The sequence below is a fragment of the Tamandua tetradactyla genome, chromosome 17, assembly GCF_023851605.1.
Source record: "Tamandua tetradactyla isolate mTamTet1 chromosome 17, mTamTet1.pri, whole genome shotgun sequence".
In the NCBI taxonomy this organism is placed as follows: domain Eukaryota; kingdom Metazoa; phylum Chordata; class Mammalia; order Pilosa; family Myrmecophagidae; genus Tamandua; species Tamandua tetradactyla.
In genome coordinates, this window is record NC_135343.1 from 6,025,819 (window position 1) to 6,039,881 (window position 14,063).

Consider the following 14,063-nt stretch of genomic DNA (forward strand, 5'->3'; position numbering starts at 1 on the left):
ATGCCCCAGATGAGAGGCTCTTTTGTGTGCCCAGGTCTCTGCAGCTGAGGCTAGTAAAATGAGGCTGCCCCAACTCCCCCCAACACTCTCCAGGACACTGGATGACCCAGGTTGGCAGAGGCTTCACGTTAGCGACACATTCAGTGGAGAGGTCTGGAGCCTTGACTGAACCACCCAGGCTGTCCCCAATTGCAGTCCTTTTGCCCAAAAACCACGTGTGGGGCCGCAGTGCTTGGCATGTGCCTTACAAAGAAGTTTCAATAAAAACCTGAATGTTAAATGAGAAAATAATCCTTCCTTTTCTTGCCACATCTACAACCACCTCTAAACATTTAAGCTAGTTGATCATGATTTTATTAAGTAATATATGCTCATGCAGAGAAAAAGAATAGTACTGAAGGGGAAAAGATGCCAATTCCTGGAGATGATGACGATTAACAGTTTATTATGCGTTGTCTATATATTGATATGGTTAAGGTCCTTTCATATAATAGTACTTCAATTCCAAAGGCTTCCTAAACGATCCCTCTCTCAGGGGCACTGGAGATGGACACGGAGGTGCCAACCCCTGCCAAGTCATCACGAAGAAACTGTGAAGGGAGGTGGCTCTGATAAACAGGAATTCTGCCCAGAAGCTGTGTGCTGGATGACTCCCAGGGAAATCCTGAGGGGTTGGAACAGGATTTGTTTAAGACAGAGGGGAAATCACTTTAAGATAGAAGTTCAGGCGTGTTTAACTGATTAGTATCTTTCATTGTACGCATATATGTATCTATTATATACACAGACATACAATATACTCATATACATATATATCATATATTATATGCATATGTGTATATATATATTATATGCATCAAATATTACCTAATAAAAAAATTAAAGAGAGTGAGTCAGGGCCGGAGGGAGGTGGGTGGCCTTCTAGCCGGTGCCGCCTGGCTCCAGCCATCTGCAGCCGCCCCATCACGGGAGCCAGCAGATACGCGCCGTGTCTCTAGGGAACCAGAACCCAGGTAAGAGGGAGAAAAGAACTTCTAGGGGCTGGTGCCGAGTGACCTCTAGGAAGAGTGAAGTCTAAACCTGGGGTCGAGTGGTCCCTCTGTCTGGGGAAACGAGGGCACTGAAGAGTAACCTCTGAAAGGAAAGGCACATCTCAGGAGCTCAGAAGAGCAAACCTTCGTTGTGATCCACCTTAGAATGTAACTGAGAAAACCATTTAGCAATTCTCTTAGAATGTCGGGAGACATGGCCTTTATGGAACAGAAGCAGAAAATCATAAGGAGAAAGCGGATTAAGATGAAAGGAATGTTTAAGGGAACTAAAATGTAATCACGGAATTTATAGCTTCGTTGAGAGCAATAAGTGAAATTATGAAAGACAAACATGAGACCTTTTCTTAGCAAGCAGAAAGGAGAGCCAAGAGCTGAAGGGGCGGGGGGGTTGTAGATATGGAGGAGGGGTCCAATCTGATAGACAAACCTATCTGTCAGTGTCAGGTGGGCAGGAATGAGCACAGCTGGGGCAGCAGTGGGAGACGCGAGATTCCTGAGCCGAGAGCTGGGGCCAGAAGGGCCCACGGACCTGCCCCATCAATCAGGAGACTCACCTGGATACCTCCTGCCAAAATCCTTAATGCACTAGAATTGTGAAAAAAAAAATCCTACTAGCACTCAGGCACTAAAATTGAGTTACTAAAGGGGGGCCACAGGCTTCTGTGCCATTTTAAATGCCAGAGTATAACGAAGCCACAGCTTAAAAATTCTGTACGGAGACCTGCAACATGAGTGTTTCCACTCAGCCCATCTGTATCTTATGTATGTAGCCAACAGAGAAACTGTCTTAGCTCCACATGGGCTAGAAATTATACCTTCTAAACACTACTTTTGGGAGAAAACAACTGTTCAAAGACATATTCCAGGTAACTCGGAGATGCCTGATCAAAGGTAGCACGTCACTTTTCTATCTTTCTTCAATGTGATCTCCCTTTAAGTAAAAGCCAAACTTTCTATCAGAGGCCTCTCCATTTCCAGCCAGGCTGGGCTTTCCCTTTCTTACCAGGAATCTTTCACAGGCCTCCTCTCTTCTTTCCTTCCTTCCCTTTCCTACAGTAACACCCACTATCTCCAGCCCTCCTCAGAGCCCCTCCTCGGCCCGAGGGATAGTGGAGTGCCATCAGTACACTTGGCAAAGGAAAGCGGCAACTTGGTTCATTTGACTTCCCCCTATTTTCTCAAGAGAAGGTTGACTTAAAAAAAGGTAAAAAATTCAAGCATTAAATTATGGTACAGAACTTTTGGGGGATAATTCAGAACCTAAGAGAGCATCTACAGCCCAAGAGACCTCTGTTAATACTCAGTTCAGAATTCAGCTGCTTTGCCGAATTCGTTTGACAAATGTTCGTTGAGTGTGTCCTCTGAGCCTGGGGTCAGCGGCGGCACGCAGGCGGGGGTGGCGCCGCAGGTGGGGTGGCCGAGTCGGCAGGGTGGACCTCCCAGTAGCCTCCCAACCTGCCTGGGGGCTCGGTCCTCTAGGATTCGGGGTCCCTCCCGCCGACGTCCAGGTGCAGTGCCAGCTCACAGGCATCACCCAGCTCTCCAAGGAGTCCTGGAAGGCGGCTCTGAATGGGGAGGCCGTTTCCCTCAACCTCACTCCTTTGGTGGCCTCTAGTTGTGCTCGTTTCTTGGAATTCTGAAATGCTTCTGCTGCTAAGAAAGGAGCTATTTATCCCCATAAAGCTACCAGGATTTTTTCCTGAGATTTTAGAGCAGACAGTCCCTCTAAACGAACCATATTGAATGAACCAAAATACCCTTGTTTTTATCTTTTAAAATGCACTAAGCTTGCCAGGCAATCAAATCATGGAGCAGCTGTAACTGCCTGTCCTCCCTGCAGGGCTGGGTCAGCTACAAAATAGGGAGAAGGAAGGCAGCTTCTAAAACGCACAACGTGAGGATGGTGGCAAAGTCAGGACAACAGAGGTTTCCTGGCTGGCCTTCCAGGGGTCGGATATAATCGCTCTTCCACTCAGAACTTTATTCCAGGACGCCTTCTCCCTCTTGGCCTAACTGAAACCTGGATTTCTCTAGAGAGAAGTAAGAATTGGGGGATGCCTAAGGAGAAGGCAACACCTTGTGAGTGACCGGAAGTGAGAGCAGCTACAAATGGCCTTGTGTGGCAGTCACCCCCACCCCCCGTGTGTGGCAGTCACCCCCATCCCCCGTGTGTGGCAGTCACCTCCCCCCCATGTGTGGCAGTCACCTCCCCCCACCATGTGTGATAGTCACCTCCCCCCCACCGTGTGTGGCAGTCACCTCCCCCCACCATGTGTGGCAGTCACCCCCACCCCCCGTGTGTGGCAGTCACCTCCCCCTCTGTGTGTGGCAGTCACCTCCCCCCACCATGTGTGATAGTCACCTCCCCCCCTGTGTGTGGCAGTCACCTCCCCCCCCCCACCGTGTGTGGCAGTCACCTCCCCCCGCTGCACCCCCAGTGGCATCAGCCCTGCTCCTGCCTCTGCAGAACCCCAGGGAACACACCCGGGATGGGATCTTCCTTGCTCTCAGAGCTAACTGACCCTTGTTCCTCAACATTCCACGTCCTGCCCACTTATTCAGAGAAAGCCTCTGTCCCTTCACTTTCATCCAATTCTTTAAAACCTCAAATCTAACCCTGATCCCGGGTGACACTCAAGAGCAGTACATTATAGGAGAGCCACCTCTCAACCAGTTGAGAAATTACATTTACTTCACTTTCAAATTTTGCTTTCTAATTTTGCTGAAGCATTAAATAAAAAGGGAAAAAAATTTCTCCTTCAGTCGTTTCAATTCCTTGTACTGCCTTGCACTACTTTTTCTCTTAGGAAATATATGGTATCACTGATTTTCATAATAATTTTCTTTCAAGCATTCATCTACATTATACACAAAATAAACTTTTTGAAGGTAGGCTATGGAATCTCATCACATTTATGAAGGTCCTTTCTCTTGGGAAAGCTGATGTCATCTGATAATTCACGGCCTCCAAAGGTACTTCAGACCATTGTGCCCCTCATTTCCTTCCCCTTGCATCTGAGTTTCAAGAGAATCAATACAACAGGGTGAGACAAGAAGAGGACTGAGCTCAAGCCCCACATCCACCACGTGGTGGTCACGGCCTGCTGGACTCATGAGCAAAATTCCCTGAGCCTCACGACTGCAACCTGAATACAAACTTCATACCTCAGAGGTCCAGTACAAGGACAAAATGAGATTAAAACCCAGAAACGGTGTTAAGGTGCCGTATTTTCAACTGCACTGGCTCTTCAGGCCACCAGTTTTTCTAGAAATAACATTCCTTTTCTTAGGGGGTAAGAAGAGTGACAATACAAAGATGTGTTTTCCTTTTTGCAGTCTTGCAACATTCTGATGGCACCCTTGTCTCAAAGTACTTCATTCTTCTTACAAAGATCTTACAAGTATAAACCCCTATCTTTGTGTCATAATTGACCTCGTAACCAGATATTATTTCCTTAACTCTATGAAAGCCACCCTCCCATTTTCTGTAAGTTTTTTGGTTTCTCATTTGTATAGTCCATCCAAACTCACAGATGTGTTAGAGGGTCTGAACCTAAAAGCAACGTTCCAGGGACATCTCAGAGCTCTGCTTACTTGAACCCTGTTACATCGATGCCCTGAAAAGGTAAAACATTTGAAAAACACTTGCCTCTGAGCAGACAGACACTTTCTAGATGGCACTTGGTTCTCATTTCTGTCCTTGTACTGGGAAGCCCACACAGCCGGCCATTCTCTGTAGTTCACTCCTGGGCTAGTAGACATCCTTCGGGCTTGCCCTCCCACTTCCCTCCTACCAGCACAAAGACAAACCTACACTTTCCAAACCCAGACAGGGATAAGGAAGACAGGAAGGTCTTTCAAGGGTGGTTCCTTCATCCAGGGTAGGGAACTATGAGGAGTTTAAGTACAAAAAGAATCTGAGGAAAAAGACTTGGAATCAGCATGTCAAGGAAGGCAAGTGCTGGGACAAAGTTAGCAGCTTGGGCTCAGCCAGGAACTTCCACCTGATTTTTGGTGATGAACCTTTTCCTAGACTCAGTTCTCCCATCTATCGATTTAGGAGGTTGGATCAGCTGCTCCAGTGACCAGGGCTCCTTCTCACTCTCAAACTCCACGATTCTGGGTCAAACATCTCTCCCCGCTCCCCCGGAGCGCTGCTGACCTCGTCCTCCACACTCCACTTCCTTAGCAAAGCGTGCTCTCAGCTGTCCGGGAATTCGACACAGACAGTATTTACAGTGCATCCCCGATGTACAAAGCACCGCGAGGAGCACAAAAATAAGTGACCTTGTGCCTCCCCAAAACAGAAGCCACAAAGATGAACAGAAATGTGCTGCAGTAACAAAAGCAACTACCCCGAAGCAGAAAGAGGTGGAACTGCAAAGGAGAACACAAAGAAAGGCGATGCAGGGAGCCACAACCCCACTGGGGTCCGTGGGTGCAGGGGCAGGTGCGAGGGGGACACTTCAGTGAGAATAAGAGGTGGCAGGGGGCCGGCGAATACAATGGGGCAGTCACTGAGTCCCACCAAGAGCCTGCAAGAGCGCTGCCCTTGGAAATGTGCTAAGTGATGGAATTCCACTCACTGCTGGGAAGATCCTAGTTGGAGAAGCAGGAAAGCCAGGGAGCCAAGAAATGGTTTCATACCATCTCCCAGGTCTCCCCATTACCCTGAGGCCAGACCTCAGGGGATGGCTCCAGGACCGCTCCTCTGGCTAAGCCCCTAGGAGAGGTGGCCCTAGGCCTGTCTTCATGCAGAAGGCATGATGCCACTGGACAGTGGCTGGATGAACTCCGCTCCAGGCCACTGATCACTCATGGTATTCTGCTCCTGCAACATGGTCATCTTTCCAATGTAGACCAAAACCTCCCTTCTTCCCCCTCCCAATACTTGCTACGCTCCAAGACTAGCACAGGGCTAGGTGCACATGAGGAGTCAAATCCAAGAAAGAACTGTCCTCCCTGAATTTAGCAGCTAGAGCTTAAGCACATGTTTCCGAGGTTCTCTCAAATGTTCCTTTTATCTTTGCAGCTACCGCTCATGCTATGAGAAGATAAAGTTTTTGCTATACACCTGTTTTGTATTTCCCAAACATCCTAGCACAGCTGATGAAGTATGTAACTGATTGACTGGCGGGTATTCTTCTGCTTGCAACTGCTTACCTGGGAGAACTGATCCTGCTTTTTGGTGGCTCAGTCACTGATCCACCAAATGGTGGATCCTCAGTCATGAGATCCCTCCTTCTCTTTCACATTCACATCCCCTCCCCCAGCCCCATTAGATACTGTGATGGTTAACTTCGTGGTGTCAACTGGGCTAGGTTCTGGTTGGAAACTCTGTGATTTGGTCAAGCCCTGCCCTGCTTGTTAGGGTGAGGCTACTGCAAGATGGGATTTGCAGGGGACGTCAGTGGACTGCATCTACAATTGATAAAAGAGAGGGCTCTCGGCAGTGTGGGAAGACAACTCCTGCAATCAGCTGAAGGTCTTAAAACTCAGAACTGGGGACTTCAAAGACAGAAGAGAAAGAAATTCTACCCCAACGACTGCATTGGTTCCTGTCAGAGTTTCCAGCCAGCCAGCTTCCCCTGGGGAAACCACACTACGGTTTGCAGCATCACCCTTTCCAGCTTGTGGCCTGGCCTACAGAGTCTAGATTTACCAGCCCTGTGGCCGTGTGAGCCAGTTCCTTAGAACGAGGCTCTGAATATTGATATATTTTGTTGGTTCTGTTTCTCTGGGGAACCCTGACAAATACAGATGGATACGTTCCTTCTGAGAGCTGCATGTAAATTATAATATTAAATATTTCAAATTTCCGAAGGGAAGAAAACATTCTGAAAGGGGTCTTGTTTCTGAAAGGAATCTATCCCAAATCCTCCAAGAAGGCACCGTACTTCTGTAAACAAGTAACGACCATGGGCATCTCCAGGCTAAGTCCTCTCACTCGTGCACTCGCTGGTGGCCCCCCCAGGGAGAGGGCCCCCCAAGAGCGAGCACAGCAGTTCCAGGGTCACAGTCCTCTTGTGCCAAAACAGCACAACCTCATGGCTTCTCACTCTCGGGGGTCCCGCCAACACCCCCTGCTGATGCCAGGCTCTGTCCGAGGCCCGGGCCCCCCTGGCTTTGTCCACCACCAGGCCATATGGACCTGCCCCTGGACGGCTGGAGGGGAGTGCCGTGGCCCTGGGGATCTCTCCTCCTTCCCCAGGAGCCGCCACCTTGTGCTCACCTTCAGTTCCTCCGAAAAGCGCTTCTCTTCTGGCAGCTTCCCCACCTCTGGCATGGTCGACAGGAATAGAAAATCGTGTTTGGCACTGTACCCTAGAAGACAGAGAGGTTAAGAATCTTCCCACATAGAAAAAGACACACAGATCAATGCAGCAGATAGAAAAACCAGATGCAGACCCACACAAATAGCTGAACTGATTTTTGACAAAAAGTGCAAAAACAATTCAATGGCAGAAGAATAGCCTTTTCAACAAGGAGTCCTGGAGAAACTGGACACCTACAGGCCAAAAAAAAAGAACTCTGACATAAACCTCATACCTTATACAAAAACTAACTCAAAATGGATCATGGACTTAAATGTAAAACATAAAACTCTAAAACTTTTAGAATAAAACACATGAGAAAACCTGTAGTATCTAAGGGGAGGCAAAGAATTCCTACTTGACATCAAAAGCACAATTCAACTAGTAAATTGGGCCTCATCAAAATTAAAAACTTTTGCTCTGCGAAAGACTCTGTAAAAACAATGAAAAGACAAAGGACTAGAATCTAGAATATATTAATACAGAACCCTCAAAACTCAACTAAAAATAAACAATCCAGTAAGAAAACAGGCAAAAGATGACACACAGACATCTCACTGCAGAGGGCCTCCAGGCAGCTGTTAGACCCTTGAAAGGATGTTCAACATTCTTAGCCGTCAGAGAAACGCAAACTGAAAGCACAACGAGAAATCACTACGCACCTATCAAAACGGCTGAAATAAAAAAACCGCACACAGCCGAGTCCTGGCAGGGACGCAGAGAACCTGGGTCACTCACACATGGCTGGTGAGAAAGCGAAACGGGGCAGTGACTCTGGAAAAGAGCTTGGCAAGTTCCTTAGAAAACTAAGGGTGCAGCTAGCACATGACCCACCACTGTCCTCCTCAGGCAGGGATCCCGGAGAAACGAAGACTTATCACAAACGGCTGTAGCAGCCACAGTGTCAGTCATAGCCCTGAGCTGGAAAGAATCCAGACGTCCTCCAATGGGTAAATGGTGAAGTAAACAGTGGCACATCCGTGGAACAGGCTCAGCAATGAAAAGGAACAGACGAGGGATACACGGAACAACGTGGGGGAATCTCCAGGGCATTAGGCTGGGTGGTCAGGGAAGATACCAAAAGCTCACAAACCGTGGTTCATTTATACAACATTTTTGAAATGACAAAATTATAGAGATGGAGATGAGTGGTTGCCAGTGGTCAGGGATGGGGTGGGGGTGGGGGAGGGGAGCATATCCGGCTAGAAAAGGGCAATCCCCTTGGGTGCTGGGCATCGACATCAGGACCCTGGACGTGAGGGGCAACCAGCTGGGGAGCTGGGAGAGGCCCTCAGACCCTCTCTGCGTTATTTCTTACAAAGGGCGTGCAACCCTACAATTGTCTCAAAATTGAACTTAAAAGAAAAAAAAAAACTTCTCAGCAGTCAAGTCAGCGCTTACACATCAGTGAGAACAGCCACGGGACTCAGGGGCAGGCGAGTGGAAAGACCTGTCCAGACAAAGGCCCGTCTGCAACGACCGCCAGCAACGAAGTGGGTTTTTGGAAATATTGGGGGTGGGACTTAAAGATAATATTTCAGATCTTTGCAAAGAAACATTTGCTTTCAAGATTTCTCAAAGCCTAATACACAATTAGGAAGAAAGGGTAAATACAAAAAAAAAAAGCATAAAAACCAGTTATACGAAGGCACATTTAACTTTTTTTTTTAGAATCCAAACCTGTTGCTCGTGAGTTGATAACTGCTAGAAAGACTTTCACAGCCCCTGCAGCGGCCCTGCCGGCCTGGCCGGGGGACTGGACAGCGTCCTGCCGGCAGCAGGGGACACAGGTGCTGTGGCCTGGGGGCCTCCCCTCCCGCACACAGGAGGGCACTGCACGTTCCCCAAGTCTTGCGCGTGTCCCACATGGGAATCATCCACTCCCCACCTCACATACTTTAGAGTTACCTGACCCCGATGCAACCTCTTGGCCACACACCTGTATGAGTCCCTCTAAAATCTTTTTTCCCTTTTTTCTCTATCTACACTTGAATCAAAACGCAATTCTAACCACAGCTGTGTGTAGAGCTGCTCTGACCTGCAGTAAGGACAAAGAATGCTACGGATCAAGTAAAAATAGAAGAATGCACCAGTGCCATCAGCCTCCAACGCTCCTGGACGCCCTCCGAGGGCCCTGGGAGACCAGGGTCTGTGTGTCCTTCTTTGTCACCTTGTCATCTTTTGAGTACTGACGTGCCATCTTTTAGAAAACTCACACGCCCCTCTGGCCGGGCAACTCGACTTCTACCACTCACGACGTGAACACGTAGCTCTGCCATCTGCTCAAGGATTCCGGAGATAACCTTACATAGGAAAGATATCCCAAGTTCTGCAACAGACGTATAAGTGAGTTTTTGGAAAGCGACCTGTTTCCACACCAGGAAACACGGGGAAATGGGGCATCTCACCTTCCAACAATACATGCTGGACTAGTCAGCTGTAAATTTTAATATTTTTATGATCTTAAACTTTATAGCATTTGCTTCCCTGACCTCCTTCCTTGGATTCAGCTACATTCAACTAGCACCATTTGCATTTAGTTTTCTTTCTCGGGCGATTAACAGACAGCCATATCTTCAGCACCATGCTATCACCACTGTGGGTCAGGGTGATCTGACTTCACAGCATGTCTCCACACAGGTCAGCTTGTTTTTCTGGTGAGCAGCATCAGACTTATCATTATACTTTTTTCTTACAAACTGTTTTGTGATGCATGATTATTCTAAAAGCGGTGGTGCCCACTCATCCTCCCTGGCGCTTTGTATCTATCTCACCTTGAGTGCCACACGCAAGCCCTGTGCCCAGTGCGTGGTGGCGGGCAGGAAGCAGAGACATTTAAACCACGGGTCTGCCCATGTGGCCCACCATAGAGGTGAGCAGCTGAGACCTGGCGAAAGACGCTCAGGAGAAGCAGAACGGAAGAGAGAAGAATCGGTGCTCCTGCGAAGATGGTCCTTTGTACTGAGAGGAGGGGCGCTTCACGCGTCATCCCATCACTGCAGGTGTCTTCCCTAGGACAGAGTCCGGTCCCAACCTCCAATCCCAGTTCACTATGACAGGTCTGTTAGCTCGGGACAAATAACTGCAACAAATTCTTAGGTGGGGCCCAAACCGTGGCGTGTTTAAAGAGTCCCCAAGGGTCCTAAAGGGCGGCTGGAGTTGAGAGCCCCTGTTCTAATATGTAACAGTGGATCTCACATCAGTCACACGTAATTGTGCAGAAGCAACTGGAGACATTACCAAAGCATCAGCCTGAGACTGTGTCAATCCTAACAACCCTGCAAGGTTCAACCAGCTCTCCAACTAGCCGCTGGTTCCCCCGGCCGTGGTTGCTCCTGGCTACCCAAGTCACCTGCAGGCGTGGCAACACCTCTCCAAGGTTGCGATAACCTCACAGGCTTTCTTGCAAAGGCTCTTGGAAGAGGGCAGGGGTTCTGATGAAAGCCAGTTGGGGCCTCAAGTGCAAAAAGCCGAATAAATAGGACAGGCCATGATGGCTTAGTGACAGAATTCTTGCCTGCCATGCCAGAGACCTGGGTTCAATTCCCGGTGCCTGCCCATGCAAAAAAAAAGCCTAATAAATGTTACTGAGTGGAAACTGAAGCCAAGAGCCACACTCGCAGCTGACTTCAGTGCATTTCTCCTCTCCCTGCAGCACCACCTTCCAACCTGGTTGTTCTTGTACAGACGGAGCAGGGAACAGCAGGGGAACAGGGAACAGAGGGGTCAGGAGTGGGAGATGCGGGGTCATTGGGGAGCCCCCAGCACAGTGAGTAGACACCCAGCCACTTTCTAAGGCACAGCAGTGTCTGCTGCCCACGTGTCACCCCAGCAGCACAGGCGTGTGCAGCCTGTGGAGTCAACTGAGAAGACGGTTGATGCAGATGCATTTCTAATGCCCTTTCTAAAAGCCGAACCAGCAGGAGCTGTGCAACGTGCCGGACAAGAGAGACCCAGGCTCAGCCATGTTCACAGGTGTCCCTCCGAGGTGGTGGAGACCCCGGCAGCCAACAGCTGCTCCTGAGCCACGTTCAGCCGCAGCGTCCAGGCTCTCCATCCCACACCTCCTTGCACAAACCCAGCCTTTTACAGCACCTCGCTGTTCCAAGGCAGTCTCATGAACCGTCAGAGCACATGTTCCTCAAAGGCAAATTGACATATCTGTATTACGTGACCTAATGCACCGAGGCTGACCTTCAGACACATGGGCCTTAGCACCCACAGGCACGCTAATCAGTCATGTCTCTCATGACCACACAGAGCCCAGCAGGTTTTTCAAACTGGCAGCAGCGAGATGCCCTGACGTCGCTGGGGCAGGCCCTGCTCCTCGGCCCATAGGCTGGCGTCAGCCCTTAACCAAAGCCCCCTCTGCCCTCCAGGAGGGGTGCTGGGGAAGCCCCTTCCAATCCGCTCCACTGCCCCCTCCTAACCTGTTACGGGCCTGGGACACCAGGGCCTTGAAGACTTTGACGCGACAGAGGCCATTTATCTAAGAGCAATATGGCAGCAGAGCCTCGATGAACCGGAACCCATCTCACGACGAAAAATACCTACCCTCTGGGTCCTTAAAGGTCAGCGTGATGAACTTGCTCGCCACCATAAACATGAAAATCACCCAAAAACACGCAGCCAACAGGAGCCACTGGTGGTGCATGTTGTCGAGTCCCAGCCATTCAACAGCTCTTCCTGCAAAACATAAACACCACCTCCTGCTACTTGAAAACACACCAGTTAAACACAGAAGAATAAAAACAGCAGGCGATTTCAGTAAACAGTAGCAACAACAAATGCTGGAAATCATTCCATTGATACACTGGTATTTTGACTTACTAACATTTTATTTTTAATTAATAATTAAGTCTCAACTATCCTAACGGGGGGGACCATGATGAGATAATATCATTTCTTTTGTTTTGGGAATATAAGGTTTACTTTTACTCATCTGCCTCCTGATTCCTTTTGAGCACAGGATGACACAATGAGTTTTCAGCACATGCCAGGGCCTGGAAGCAGGGGGCAGGAGAAGGCCTGCCAAGGAGCAGGCTGTGCTGTAATTCTAGAGGACAGAAGCCCAGCTTAGGCAACAGGCTTGAATCCCTGACACTAGAGAGGCTCTAAAATGATAATAATAATAATAACGACATCCATGCTGGGGCTCCTCTGGCACCCCCTCCCTGCAGAGGCCTGTGTGGGCCTTGGTCTCAGGCTGTGGCCTACAGCCACGGGATGCAGGGTCTGTCCACTCCTCAGCTCGGCATGGCATGGGAGTCACGCTTTGCTGCAGGAGACATTAAGAGCCGGGAGGTCTTCATCGATGCTCAGTGAGAAACAACACAGTGTTTCGTTCCACCTTTGACCCAGTGCTTCCTCGAGCCAGACCAAGCCATTCGAAGAGACATGCTGGTCCAGGTTGGTTCCCACCAGCTGGCCGAGGTACCCACCAGGGCAGCAGGAACCCATCGCTCAATGTAGGGCCCATGACAAACAATTCCAGAGGACTTCTCAAGTGCAGATGGGACACAGCTTAGAGGAGACGCAGGTCACACCTCTCCTCCTCCTGATAGCACATTCACTTCCTTGACTCTCATGGCAGCCTGAACTCCCTTCGCAGCACCCCAAAAGGCAGTCACAGCCTGTAGCGGGGAGCATGCCACCTGCCAAGCTGCTTATGAGCTGCCCCACCACCCTCGGGCCACATGTGAGGTCCTGTGCGTCTACAGGGGCTCCCGAGGCGGGTTGCCAGGCATGACAAACAAAATCTCAGGACACCCAGTTAAGTTTGTGTTTCAGACGAACAATAATTTTCTAGTGTGTGTCCAAATATTGCATGGGACATACACTAAAAACTGATTTGCTGTTGGTTGGAAATTCAAGTTTAAACTGAACCCTATGAGAACTGGATAGTGCTTTAGGAGGCCCCTTGTCCAACCCTCTACTCAACAATTCTCAATTTTGTTAGAGGAGGAGACCCCCAATCAACCTCAGATATTTCTCTGGTCTCCACAGGAGAATAGTTATATATTTAACATCCATTAAATGAGATACTAGAAAACAAGCAAAAGCTGTTCAGTAATACTTGTATTCAGTATTACTTGAAAAAAAATTATTTTATAAGTCACAGCACCTACATGCAATTGAAGAGCCAAGAAGTTAAATCATGCTGGAGTCCAATTTTTTAAAACTTTTTAAATAAAACTCTATACTGAAGGCAAATCACCTATACAGATCCATAGTGTCAAGAAATAGTAAGTCAACAAAAAAAGCCTAGTTGCAGAATAGTACATTTAATATTTAAAAAATTACATATATGTATGTATTAGCATTCTCTAGAGAAACAGAATGAACAGGAGATATCTGTAAGTGTGCAATTTATAAAGGAGTTGCATGCAACCATGAGAATGCAAGAGTCCAAAATCCATAGGGCAGGCTGCAAGGCTGGCAACTCCGATGAAGGGTCTTGACGAACCTCACAGGCGAGGCTCGGTGGCTGAAGAAGCCGTGAAAATTCTCTCCTCCCTTAAAAGTCTTCAACTGATTGGATCAAACCAAGGTGATTGGATCATCTTCCTTGTGGGAGACATGGCTATAGTTGATTCTAGATGCAATGAGTCACAGAGGCAATCGACAGATGATGATTTAATACACCAGCCTTTGGTTTATTAACCAGACACAAAATATCCTTGCAGCAGTGCTCAGG

General features: G+C 48.6%; 1 protein-coding gene across 6 annotated transcripts in view; it reads right to left on the reverse strand.

Annotated features, from left to right (window-relative positions):
* CHST10 (carbohydrate sulfotransferase 10) overlaps positions 1-14,063 on the reverse strand; it is a 29,040-nt gene that overhangs the window by 7,090 nt on the left and 7,887 nt on the right. For 3 of the 6 annotated variants that reach the window (XM_077133883.1, XM_077133882.1, XM_077133881.1), the window contains exons 3-4: positions 11,921-12,052; positions 7,285-7,376 (exon numbers count right to left, since the gene is read on the reverse strand). In XM_077133883.1, the coding sequence (XP_076989998.1) occupies positions 7,285-7,376; positions 11,921-12,020 (192 nt within the window). In that variant the 5' untranslated portion in view covers positions 12,021-12,052. The remainder of the gene's footprint in view (positions 1-7,284; positions 7,377-11,920; positions 12,053-14,063) is intronic. The other 3 variants (XM_077133886.1, XM_077133884.1, XM_077133885.1) reach the window with 1 other exon arrangement.